The 14,422-nt window shown below is 38.7% G+C and overlaps 1 protein-coding gene across 2 annotated transcripts in view; it reads right to left on the bottom strand.

The window, feature by feature from the left end:
- The window catches only part of GRTP1 (growth hormone regulated TBC protein 1), a 46,475-nt gene that overhangs the window by 14,348 nt on the left and 17,705 nt on the right, over nucleotides 1-14,422 (bottom strand). For both annotated transcript variants that reach the window (XM_067563657.1, XM_067563656.1), the window contains exon 5: nucleotides 12,653-12,749. In XM_067563657.1, the coding sequence (XP_067419758.1) occupies nucleotides 12,653-12,749 (97 nt within the window). The remainder of the gene's footprint in view (nucleotides 1-12,652; nucleotides 12,750-14,422) is intronic.

Below are 14,422 nucleotides of genomic sequence, written 5' to 3'. Positions count from 1 at the left end.
GCAATTCATTCATACACCATTTTAGCCTCGTATTTTAACCTAAACAACCCAATTGATTGGAATTATTCAAAAAACAACAAAATTTAGAGAAAACTTCTTTATGTGCTTATAAAAGAGAGACAACTGCCCTTTAATGAATTCACAACTGTATAATTAAATCTTAAAGACTGATGCCTTCAGTTGAACAAGTACTCCTGGCTTTCTACATTTGTACATAGGATCATGGAGGATAGCTATATTGTCAGTTAAATATCAAGTACAATAAGAAGATTACCTATTCTTAACATACCTAAGTGCAAAATGCTGTGCTTTTAATCAGATTATTTTGTATTTAAAAATAGCCCTACAAAATTAAGTTTTCTTTACAAGAGTGTTATAGTCACACTGTGAGAACTACACAGCATGGAATGTTCCCTAAAAGGCTTGGATAGCTGGATGAAGTTTAAAATAGAAAGTTCAACACACATACTCACTCGACTCTCTGATATTTGGGGAAGGAAACCAGTCCAGCTTGTCACACTCTTATTATGTAGCAAAGTCCACTTATTTCAAGATTGAAGAGGCAATCAACGAATTGAATTTAATCTCAAAATTTAGAAGGAACAAGTGAGATTTCATTACCAGCAGCAGAATAGAAAACCTAGTATATTAAAGAATTCTAGCAAATAAAATAGATAATCCATTGTTTTATGGATTAAATTCCTACACGATGCTAGACTCTTCTAGCTTCTCTTTGGGGGTAAATAACCAATCATTTCTAGTACATGTAAGTGGACAAAAGTTATATTACATATCGTCTAACAAATTCCTCATATTCTTCCATAACACTGGGCACAAACATGTATGTATCATCTATATTGATATTAATACAGTAGCATCTATTGCTAACAAAAAAGTTTAAATTTATACAAAAATAGTAACTGACCCAATTACATTGTGAAACAATAAAATAGTTTTGCAAAATTTTAAGTTGCAAATATAATGAATTCCTAGTAAACCCAAGCTACAGCCCAGAATTTCCCAAACTTTTGAAAGTTGAGCCCACCAACACCACCTTCAGCTCCTCCTTGTGGTGCTAAAAGTGATCACTCAGAGTCCTTTTGAGTTAGCAGCTTCTACACACTAGAGTAGTTGTTTCAGTCTCTCTGCAAGTCAAGGCAGATAACAGTGCATTAGTTACACATATCCAAGTCCTTCTTCAGAATCATAACAGACACAAACTTTTTAAAAATTAAATCAGAGTCTCTGGAAAAAATTGAAAAGTCTATCCATTCCCTGCCACTCCCCATATCCCAGGAAGGCAAAGAACATCCCATGCTTGGGACACACTGCTGCGAAGGTTCCCTGGAGCAAGGGTGCCGGAACCTTTGCAGAAGTGGAGGGGCCCAGGCCAAAGTGCCCCTTTCCTCTCTGCAATTGGCTGCTCTGACAGTGAGCCAGTTGATCTCTCTTCTGGCACCACAGCAGCCCCTGGTGGGCAAAAAGTGTCATTTGAGCACCTCCCCAGCAAAATCTATTATTCTGCAGGAGGGAAAAATCTGCAGGGGGCATGAATTCTGCACTTATATTTCTTTTGTTAAAAAGTGGGGGTGGGAGCCCATGGTTCCCCGGCCCCCCCAGTTCCAGCACCGGTGCCCAGGCATACACAGAGTTGTGAGGCACCTCTCTCCATCTGCCCTCAGCATGAGGAAGTCTTACCATTGCCTGCAATGGATCAGCTCCCTAACTCTGCCAGTTTCTAGCAATAAGAGCACTACCTTCCAGGCCTCTGCAAGCCCTCATTCTCTCTGTACAAGTTAGCAACAGGTACACACCAACCCCTGAGTCCTCCGAATGTCCCTTTGGAGTGCTCAGCCTCTATTCCACTGAGCACTCAAGAAATTCTTAGTTCCACTAGTTCCACACAAATAGTACACACCAGATCCAACTCAGGATCACCACTTTACTTAATATATAGCACTTAGACACACACACGCACACAGAAAACAAGAATCAGTTTATTATTAAAGAACAGAGGTACAAGTGATAGAGTGGGAATACCGTACACAAATGATTACATATAAAACAAAATCATAACACCTTTCTGATGTCTAAACTTAACTAACAAAGCATTCCCCTATTTCCTGCAAGACAGTTTACCCCAAGTCCCTTCCTCAGCATTTTCAATCAGTTTGGCTGAGATCCCATCTCATAAGATCAAGCCTGCTGGCAGCTTGTCTTCACAGATGGAAGGAATAACTCGGGGTTCATCTATACTCCAAATATATTTTCAAAAGTACATTGTCTTATTCCTAACCAGGATGACCTCTGCTGTTTTTGTTTTTTCCTGCAAACTCCATAAACTCCTCATTAGCATTTGACTTAGTATGTAAATGGATATCCATTGTAAACCTCATAATATTTAATTATGAGAGAGATAAATGATTGTTACCTCCTGTCCAGGGAAGCCAGGCTAAGCAGGTCACCCAATACATGCTTTAAGAACATAATTTTTGTACAAATACATAATTCCTTACAAAAACAGTAGGGGTCATCCTGTTTCAAAAGTACATTGTCTTACTTCTAAACTATATCTGGAATGTAGATAAACGGATCTCAGCCAAACTAGTTGAAAATACTGAGGCAGTGTAGATTCCCTCACCTCATTGTTTTTCCCTTATACTTTCCATTAAATACTCAGCCTTTGACTTAGTCCTCTTAATCACCACAAGATGTATGTATGGGTGACATCTTGTGATGATTAAGAGGACCAGTAAAACACAGGCTTTCATTAGAGACCCTACGTGACCTCTTTGATGAACTAAAATATAAATACCAGATCCAAGGGATTCTCGTAACCCCAATGCACCTCTTATGCCCTCTGCCAGATGGCATCAAGAGGTTCCTGGGTCACAACTGCATTTAGATTAAAGTCAAATTCTGAGCATTTAATGGAAAGAATAGGAGAAAAAAGATGAGGTAAGGGAATCTACACTGCCTCAGTGGTCCCACACCAATACTATCTATCACTCATCTCCATCTCTGGAAATCTTCTCTACACTCCTGCAGTATTTTAAATCAAGTTTCTTCACAATGAATTAAATTATTTTATAGTAGTTGCATGGCACAAAAAGCTGTAGTTAAGGTTCACAGTATGCTTAGAGTGGTTGGGTAAAGAAAGATGGTTCTTTGGAGTGTATTTGGAGGATGAAGTGTCTGACCTTTAGCAGAAGAGTGCATGAGCTAAATTTAATGGGGTTCTGAAAGGGTTTAGAAAAAGTGGATGAGGAAGCAGGACATGTTAAAAACCCCACCTAATAGTAATAGTAATTTTGCTTAATGTGGGTTTGTTTGGTTTGTTTTAAATTAGGGAGACACCAGTCCCAATTCTGTGGTTAAAGTTGAATTCTGTTTTGAAAGGGATGTGAAAAGGATTTAGGGGTTATAGAGGATAAGCAACAACATGAGCTGCCATGCCAGTGTGATGCTGTTGCAAAAAGGCCAGTGCGATCCCTAGATGTATAAGCAGATTAGTGCTGAGTAGGAGTAGGGGAGGTTATTTTACCTGTTATTTCATTTAGCTGAAAAATGAAAATATTTGTGATCATTTGTTAACAATGCGAGGAACAGATAAAGGGACTAATATGTGTTTGGAAATACACCAGAGAAATCAACCAGGAACACACACAGATGAAAGGAAAAAGGCCGAATATTGACAAAGTTGAGATAATCAAAATCTAGCTCAAAGCAATGGCCATGACTTCAAAGACTGGAGAATTCTAAAAGGACACGGTACATTTCATGGAGTCCCAAAAGTGAAAGTTCGGCTATTACTGAGTCAAGTCAACACAAGGAACAAGGTAAACTATTCACTTAGACCTTGTCCACGCTAGAAAGGTGTATGGCTTTAACTGTACCAGTATAATTAAAGAGACATAACTCCCTTAGTGCAGATGCAGATATATCAGTACAAGGTGCTTTATCGTGGCATAGATATTCTTGTACAGAAAGGGGAATTACCATATTGGTATAAGTCACCCTTATACCAGTATAACTACATCCACAACAGGACTTTTACTGATATATCTATTCACATATCTAGGTCATGGAAAAAGCTGTGGATACCTCCAAAGAAGTGCCTCAGAAGGCTTAATGGGTTCAACTCAAGTCTCAGAAGCTACAAACAGAGGCAGCTAACGGGAATTTCAGAGGCAGTAGCTACAGACTCTGTGCTTGGAGGTAGCGGGACTTGGAGAGCGGTGCATTTGGTCTGTCTGGGTTGTTTGGTTGACTGTTTGGTTTATTCTCTGTGGCTGTGTAGCTAGACCATGGACCCCTGAGTAAGCAGGGCCCTTGCTAAAGGCCATGAGGCTATAGCCCTTTGAACTTATCAGCCCAGCTGTTTGAAGTCTCTGAGGGTGTGTCTACAATGCAATTAAACACCCATGGCTAGCCCACAGCAGCTGACTCAGGATCACGGGGCTTGGGCTAAAAGGCTGTTAAACTGCAGTGTAGATGTTTCCATTCAGGCTGCAGCCTGAACTCAGGACCCTCCCACCATACAAGGGTCCTAGAGCCGAGGCTCCAGCCCAAGCCCAAACATCTACACTGCAATTAAACAGCCCCTTAGCTCAAGATCCATGAGCCCAAGTCAGCTGCCATGGGTCAGCCATGGGTGTCTAACTGAAGTTTAGACACAGAATCAGTGGTTAATCACTCCCTGGTGGTGATGGGTGGAACTGAGTGGTACTAAGCAGGGAAGGCTTGATATAAAAATTCATTTTCTAGTCAAACTCGAGTCATGAACAAAGGCAGCTAACCAGAGAGTTTTGGCAGGAGCTGAGAGAAGACGTGTGAGAGGCTTCCCTTCCAGGTACAGATCTGTGTGTGATATTAAAATAGCCAGTGATGGAACAGTGGTGGTGACCTGCAATAGATATGTTATGTTTTCTTTTCTGCCTGAAGACAGAAAGGATTTCATATGCATGTTGGTGGCAGTGCTGGAGGAAAAGATTTGTGGATTGGAGGGACAGGAGAAATGCTACCGAGAATCAGAGAAGCTGAGGGTTCCTAGACAGTCAGGTTCGGGAAACACCAAAAAAACAGGTTTAAGGAACAATGGAACTGGCCACTGCGATATTGGAGGAGAGGAAGTCAGAGAAGAGGCCTAGTGGTTCATAACCACCAGAGGCAAGAGACCATGGTGGCATTCTACATGACTGAAGACAGATGAGGATGGGCAGACTGTGGACATCAGAGAGAAAAGGACCAGAAGGAATTCCACACAGCTAGAAGTTTGGAATAGATATCAGCTCCTCAATGTGGAAGCTTTGAAAGACAAGTCTCAAGATCCAGCAGGTCCAAAGGAATGAAGAGCTGTACAGAGTACACGTGTGGATGACAGCTTGGCACAATCTGTAAGAAAATCAAGCTCATCTAAAAAGTATTCTCCAAATCGCACAAGAAAGAGAAACAATCCTTGTTGGAGATTCAGTTCTCAGAAGACTAAAAAAAGCTAGTGTGTGTAAACTTTTAAAAAGAATAAACAGGTCTATCAGACTGACGTTGATCACTGACTGACAAAATAATGGAGCAGCTCATATGTGACTCGATTAACAGAGAATTAAAAGAGGGTAATATAATAATGCCTGAGTTTATGGAAAAATAGAACCTGTCAAACTAACGATTTTTTTTTAATGAGATTACAAGTTTGATTGATGTAATATACTTAGACTTCTTTAAGGTATTTGACTTGGTACCGCACGACATATTGATTAAAAAACTAGAAAGATATAAAATTAACATGGCACACATTAAGTGGATTAAAACCTAGCTAACTGATAGATCTCAAATGTAACTGTAAACAGGGAATCATCACTGAGTTGTGTTTCTAGTGGGGTCGTGTAAGGAACGGTTCTTAGGCCTATGCTATTTAACATTTTTATCAATGACCTGAAAGAACACACAAAAATCTAAAAATCATCACTGATAAAGTTCGCAGATATCACAAAAATTGGGGGAGTGGTAAATAATGACGACAACAAGCCACTAATGACGACAACAAGCCACTGATTCAGAGTGACCTGGATCACTTGGTAAACCGGGTGCAAGCAAGCAATATTCGTTTTAATAAAGCTAAATGTAAACATGTATATCTAGGAACAAAGAATGTAGGCCATACTTACCAGATGGGTGACTCTATCCTGGGAAGCAGTGACACTGAAAAAGATCTGGGGGTTGTGGTACATAATCAGCTGAACTTGAGTTTCTACTGTGACGCTGTGGCCAAAAGAACTATCAAGATCCGGGGATGCACAAGCTGCAGAATCTTGAGTGGAAAGGTTATTTTACCTCTATATTTAGCACTGGTGCGACAACTGCTGGAATAGTGTGCCGAGTTCTGATGTCCACAATTCAAGAAAGATGTTGGTAAGTTGGAGAGGGTTCAGAAAAGAGCCATGAAAATGATTAAAGGATTTAATTTGTATTTGATTTCATTTCGAAAACTTGTCTCTCTCACCAACAGAAGTTAGTCCAATAAAAGATATTACCCTCACGCACCCTGCCTCTCTAAAGGATTAGAAAACACGTCTGATAGAGACAGACTCAAAGAGCTCAATATATTTAGCTTAACAAAGAGAAGGTTAAGGGGAGACTTAGTTACAGTTTATAAGTTGTTACATGGAGAACAAATATTTAATAATGAGCTCTTCAATCTAGCAGAGAAAGGAATAACACAGTCCAGTGGTTGGAAGTTAAAGCTAGACAAATTCAGACAGGAAATAAGATGAGAGTAATTAACCTCTGGAACAATTTACCAAGGAACATGGGGAATTCTTCATCACAGATGATTTTTAAAGTCAATATTGGAAAGATATGCTCTAGGAATTGTTTTAGGGAAGTTCCATGGCCTGTGTTACACAGGAAGTCAGAGTAGATGATCATAATGGTCCCTTCTGGCCCTGGAATCTATGAATCTATAAATAATATTAATATAAAACCCTCAACAAAGAGACAGTCATGCTTAGCCTTTAGGGAGAATAAGCTATTTAGATCTTGTCTGCAGTATAAACATTAAAAAAGTACCTGTCGACACAATAGTCCTCAACTTGGTTACCAACATGATTCCAGTTTGCAATGTGGACTGGATCTTAAGTACATTTCATAGCCAGGATAAACCCAAGCATTTTTACAGTCTACCCTCCTCACATCCACAGAAAACTGGGTTTCAGACAAAAGAGTGGCACTCCCTAACACTCTGTCCAAAACGGACTAACAAAATATCCAACATGTTCTCTTACTATTGAGGTATTGTTGGATTTTTCAAGGAGTTATGCACAGCAAACAAAATTACTCCAAAAATAAAAACAACAAAGGAGTCATGTTAAAGCAGAGAATGTAAGTCAATGATCTCCCACTGTTCAAGTCTTCTTTCTTCTAAATTTGAACTGACAGAGGATTCACAAGTATTTCCGGCTCATCAGGGTTTCTAAATATATACATAAGACCCTACATGCCACCTTCAGCTTAACAGGACAACATACTTAACTCCTAGATAATACAACTGTCCTGTAATGTTCAAAGAAGCTTGCTTTCATTTCAGTTGCTAAAGGCTAGTAATTAAATATGCCACCTTGCACCTTGAAAGTCCAGATAATCAGATCTATAAACTATATATGCATGTCTCCCTGTGATGGGCCTTACATTATGTTTCGGAGACTGCTACATAAGGTTAGTGTCTCACACCTGATTAAAGAGCAGCTCTCAAAAGAGCAGAGTGAGGAAACTTTGCTGGCAGGTGATCTTGTAACTGGATGCAGGCTCAACCAGCAGCACATAACAATTCAAGATGCGCAGATTCTCTGTTTTTGTGGGGATATATCCACAAAGTAAAAGCTTTCGACTTTTGCCTGATCTTCCACTTCCATTCTGAGAGATTTTAAACATACAACTGCTTACTCACCTAGTTCCATTTCTCTTTTCCATTTTGAGAGGTTTTAAGCATACAACAGCTTACTCACCTAGCTCTGTGCTTAGGGATTTCAAAGTATTCTTTCCAAGTATCAAAACAAATTTGCCAAAAGATGGAATAAATGTGTAACTAATTGTAGTTCAATAAGGATCTGACTAAACATTAGGATTATTATTTTATTCTGCTTACAAGAATGCTAAGTGCTTCAGAAGTGACAGGTCCCTGTTCTGAAGTGTTTATAACCTAGATGATGGACTCGAGAAGTGAGGATGTTATGACACTAGGAAGGCAAGGAAGTTGCAGATTATAGATATGCAATTACAGAGTTACTCAGTTTAGTTATGCATATATCAAATACGTCTCATATCATACCCATAGTGTTCAGAACCTCTGCTTAAATACTTTCAGCAAAAGCAAACATTTAAAAACAGGAAGATGGCGCCTTTAAGAGAACAAAAAAAAATGCATTAGCTATTTTGATATTTCAGACACTAGCTTTTAACTAACAGGCCTTCCACTCACTTCAAATTGATGTTGCCTTATGCCACATTTTCTGTTATAGCAAATAACAGGTTAGCCTCACCCGTGTAGTCTTCCAATTGGGTGATCATTCCATAGTTTGAAATATCTGTTTGCAGAGCATGGCAGATGAAATCTCATTTTTCATTGCTGATGAGGCAAACAGAGAACAAAACTTCCCTTCTCCTAGGCCTACAATTCATAACCACTCTTGCTTTCAGAAAAAGGGCCATAAGAAAATCAAAACAATCACAGCCAAACTGCTGTTTATAAAAGTATCTGAAATCCCAGTGCAAGTTTAAAATGATCTAAGTCTCTCTACATATTTTTTCATTCAATATAGCATTTATTCATGAGCACAGAAAAAGAAAACTAGGCAAATAATACGTCACTTTATATTTAAGTACTACTACTAAGATTAGCAATTAACCACTATCTGATGCTCTCTAAAGGGAAGACACCAATATTTCTCACAGTAGAAGTAGGCTAAAAGGCATACAAAATATTAAATTCGAACTGCAACGGTACTTATGGTCAGTCTGAGTTGGAGAGTCAGTTGGAGAGTCAGCAGTGGTTCCTTGGAATATTTAGTCCACTCTCCGTCATCAGAGTGTTAACTAAACTGAGTAACATCCGGCATCTGCTTGCAAACAATACCACAGAGTGTATTTGGAGATAAAGAACTCCCCTGACCACACAATACTTCAGTCTACTAGAAACAATGCTGTTGCCTCTCTCACTGCTTTTAAGGATTTTTACTCCTAACTCCTGAACTTCTAGAATTTACTCCGCTGTTCTACAAGACTATGGCCTTGTCTTCAGAAGCTTGAATTGTTTATACTTCATTTGGTTGTATTGAACTATATTGTATTCAGTCAGGTGAATGACGCACACACAATTCAATAGAGCCACCACAAATCAGTTTAAGTTCTGCCCTGTGTCCTCAGTAGAGCTGCCCTAAACCAATTCAAGTGTGATGTGCTGTCATCTTTGACAACTGACTCAGCCCGCAAACCTTCCCACCGCACCCCCCGCCTGTTTGTTCCTTCCTTCTAATAGAGCAGCAGCAGAACACGGAAACATTACTGGAAAGGGGAGGGGGACTGAAGCCATCTTAGGGGCTCCCCTCCACCATTCTTTCCCTAAAAATGCTAATAATTATTATTTGTATTATCACAGCTTCTAGGAGTCCCACTGTGCTAGGTAGGTACAAAAAAAATAGTTCTTTGCTTCTATTCTACATTATTTTCAGCCACTTAACCCAACCACAGATCAAGCCCTGCAAATTTCACCTAGTGATCATCAGGGGATCCTGTATACTAGGGGATACTAGTAGCAGGAAAGGCATTTTCAGGAGGGCGACAGGGAAGGCATGATCTGGAAGCATTTCTGGGGGATGTAGGGAGAACAGAGGTAGATTAAATGGAGTGGAGGTGGTACAGCAGAGAGAGGGACAAAGAGTAAATTCTCAGCTGGCAAACGAAAGGAGATTTGCCAGATAACAGAGCTGTCAGAATTAACGGCCCATCATCTGTGCCAGTAAGATGCATCCACACTGATACGCAATCAGTTTGGTCTGCAGTGAGTAAGACTCAATTATTGCTTACCCTTACAAAGTCCTGCAGTAAATGTCATGTTTCTTTGCTTAACATGCTCAGAAGTGTCCCTAGCCTCTGTTTGCCAGAAGCTGGGAATGGATGGATCACTCGATGATTGCCTGTTCTGTTCATTCCCTCTGAAGCACCTGGCATTGGCCACTGTCGGAAGACAGGATACCGGGCTACATGGACCATTGGTCTGACCCATTATGTTCTTATATGACAGTCAGCTGAAACACTTTTGCTTGAAATACATCTCACTTTGACACCCAATTGAGGAGGATCAATCACTTATAAGGGTAAATTTCTCCAACACATACGAGGCCTAAGACACACATTATACTTCTGTACAATTACTCCAATTATTTTACCTGTTACACTTTGAGCTTTAGAAAGAGAACAATTCAACTTCTGGTAGTCAGAGTAAATGCCAAAAAAAATGGGATAACCACCACTGATAATGTCAAAGAACTGTCTTGGAAATCTACAACAAAGTTGTTCAACCACTGACAAAAATTCTTAAAAGAAAGCCTTGCATTATTCAGTAACAATGATACTTCAAAAAAGATAAAGTCTGTAGCTAGACACCAGATAGTGTATAAATATGTCTATATTTATTTTAAATACAGTATTTAATGTGATCTGTCCTATTGCCTCTCATATAATGAATCTGTACTAGAATAGGATAAATGTCACAGAAAAATAGGAAAATGAAACAAGAATGTTTTTTCTCATTAACATATTTCCAAAGTTTAGGAGGAAGGCGTTGAAGAGCTACAGGCTTCATGGAGTCCTATCAAAAGAAATTCCATAAAGGGACTGATGAATAGAGTCCTGAATCTCAGAGATCAATGAATCCATTCCCCTACCCCAGAGAAAAATAAATGAAATGATAAATGACTAAAAACAAAATCATGAAAGAAGTGCTAAACTTCACTGTACAATCACACTGCCTTTCATCGGGTGCCTGATTCAATGTTCACTGAAGTCAATGAGAAGTCTTCCATTGGATCACATCCTAGATAACAATTCAATCTTCTACATGTTCAAACTTGCTATATGCTGTATAAGGCTATATAAAATAACAGTAGCCAATTTCACTGTATTCTATTAACTGTTCTATAATTCTTTAAAAAATAAACAAATCTAATAATCAGTTTTAAAGTCACAAATTTCTTAAGTTGATTTAGCAAGGCTTCTCTACACGTTCCACATTTGTTTCAGAAGTAATTTCTATCTGCACAGTCTTAAAATAGGTCTTTTATGAACTGAACAATTCCAATAATCTCTACATGCCAGTATAAATTGGTTTAGTTTGTTACATGACATATTCAGCCTAGAGAATTATTTTTTGCTGTTATGCAATGCCATCAGAAACAATTACACCAGTTCCCTTCCCTTCCTCCTGAAAGTCTTTCCCTTTAGAACAAAGAAAAAATGTAATTTTATTTCTTTACAACTTAAATGAGAATAGCACTAGAAATCCAAAGATCTGGCAAAAACTCAAGCATAATCCTGGATGTTACTGCCATGCAATAATTTGAGATTCTAATAATATGTTGAGCCTCCAGCTCTTCAGGATAGCATTTCAAGAAAGTTCTTCAACAGTAAAAGTAGGCCAGATAAGAGAACGTCAAAACGTACCCTTGGCAAGCCACTGTACTAAGTTTTAGGCACTACGTACACCTGAATAAAAGTGTATGACAACTAATGCTCTGCTTATGGGAATTCATGGGGCAGTCACTCCTCCTTCATAAACTTTACTGTTAAATCCCTAGATGGAGTGCTTATGTAAACTACCAAGGTATTTGGGGGGGAATACCCATTTTGTCATATTTGAATAATTTAAACTCATGGTTTCTAAAACTATGGGTCATGAACTCCAGGAAGGTCACAGGCACCGTCCTTTTCTTTACAGTCTGATAGGAGAGGGATCTCAAAATATTTTTGTTGTACCATGTGGAAGAGGCTTGGAACCATCGATTTAACCGTTCCTCTGCCCTAATACAAACTCCTTGTAGTACCTTACTATCTAGATGTAAAGAAAGGTCAAGCTGCCTCCTTTCAGTCACATCATAAAGGGCTACTTTATGTAATGGCCAGCACAAGATGCTCGCACTGCAATGAGACACACACCCTTCCTCCACTTGAGATCAATTGCTTCATCTTTCAATCACATTCTTTTCCACAGGTCAAAGAAAACTGCTAGTCCCAGGCACTCTCGTAAGCCTTGCCTTCCTGCCTAGCATTGAACCACTGGAGCTACAAACCAGGGTAACAGTGGAAAAAAGCAAGACACGTGATACAAATTAAAACAATTCTACACCAGCTGATCAGATTTTCAGTTTCTTATTGCTTTGTTGTCTAGACACCAAAGTTTTAGTTTCCATTTGTCTCGACTTACATCCTGTCCACCTGCACTGAAATCAGAGCAGAATTAAGTCCCTACAAACTAAGTAGACCCTTGAAGTTAAACAGCAAGGCTGATCTTGCCACATAAGACTTCTACAAATAAAAATGAATGCAAAGGGAAAAAACAAACCCAGGCTCTAACGTACAGATTAAATAAGAGCAACTAGCATACCAGGCAATATTCGTCCAATGAGAGCATCTAACAACCAAAAGGATTCCTCTTCATTCTTTGTAATAAGAATCAGGTATCCAGCTATGAAATTCATGCCCTGAAATAAAAATAAAGCTTTTATAACTTCTCAACTTACCTCAGAAATTTCTCATTTAACTTCATAATACCAAACATGAACTCTAAAGTGCTGATCAACTGAAATAAAAGGAAAAACATTGTGCCTGCATATTCCTTGAAAGATATCAGGGACAGGATTATTACAATTCAGAAAATGGACAGGATAGAGGAAATCTACTGACTAATAAAGTCTACCGATTGATTAAGCTGCTAACCTGGGCAATAAAAGCTCATATGTGGAAGCCAAGAGAGAAAAGAAAAAAAAAGCACCAAGAAATTAAAAAATAACTACAGACTTCTTATTTTAAAATAAATCCCAAAGCTCTTTCCGAACAACAAAACAGATAATTACTTTGACCAACACCAAAATGCAGCCATCTCTGGAGTGAAACCTCACAAAACAGCTGTTTAATAGTGCACAGGATCACTAGCTAAAAGTTCTAGGGAGAGCATGACCTATTTAGCTGAAACTACAAATGCAGTTTAGGAAGGCAAACAGTGAATAACAGAGTTGGAACTCCAGGTTTTACAGATGCAAATTATTAATTCTGGACAAAAATAATTTAAATAAATACTGTTTCTATTTATTGTTTCTATTTGCACCTACATTATACTAGATGCCTTTCAATCACTGAGGAAGGCATAGCTGCTGCCTTACAACCTAAAATAGGCTGACACACAAAGTGTCGGAGATAGGGCTATATATGCAAAGTATTAATTGGCCACATCCTAAAAACACAGTGTGTTGGGTTTTTGATGGCAGGGTTTCAGTGGAGGGAAGATGTATAAAATATATATGTCTTGATTCAGGAAAGCAACCCTATTCAGGAATAGTATGTATTTAAAATTAAGCATATGCTTAAGTAACTTCCTTAGAAACTATCTGTAAGTAACCCATAATATATATTAGTTTAGTCAATCAGCTAGTTTTAGCAACATTATTAGGATGATTTACATTTATAGCATTTTATGCTCTTTTTGGCTTTAAAGTGAGAGGATTTTTTTAAAAGTATCTTTATTGCAATATAAACAAGATGGCATCTAAAACAGTACATAGTGCATCAGCATGACAGCACACAAGAGCAGCCAATTAAAAAAATTCCACACCATTTTTTAAAAAGCCAATGTAAAACTGTCTTTAAATATTAAATATTAATAGGCTGTGGAGACTGGTGTCAGTTACACTTGCTTGGTGCCAATCTTAGAAATCCTCTCCAGTTTCCTCCTTTTCTTTGGTATTACCCCTGCCCTCTTTTCCCCTGAACTCTCCACCTCCAGCGTTGTCTGTGGCGACAGGCAGTAGTACCTTGTCAAGCAAGAGCACTGCCAAAACTGAAACGCTCAAAGGATTTTGGAAGCCAAAAGTTCTTGTCTGGAATGAAATCCTATTTCTTGAATTCAGTTGGCTTTACTCACTTATCTTTTAATATACAGTGCCAAAACAGTCTCTGCACATTTGAATTTTAAAATATTCATTCTAGTCTAAGCTTCCTTTTTCAATCCTTAAGTCTCTATATTAGTTGTTGAATTTTTATAAATTGCTGAAGTTGCCTGGGTCTGTGTTATCTGGGGTGCTTGGCCTACTGCTTGTGAAGACAGCTATTCAGTTCCCAGGCTGCCAGATAGTTTGATAATTGCATCCATGGTGATAAC

The sequence above is a fragment of the Emydura macquarii genome, unplaced genomic scaffold (assembly GCF_026122565.2).
Source record: "Emydura macquarii macquarii isolate MOO-44397 ecotype Brisbane River unplaced genomic scaffold, CSIRO-AGI_Emac_v2 contig_2531, whole genome shotgun sequence".
Classification (NCBI taxonomy): domain Eukaryota; kingdom Metazoa; phylum Chordata; order Testudines; family Chelidae; genus Emydura; species Emydura macquarii.
This window is presented reverse-complemented; position numbering and strand designations above follow the sequence as displayed.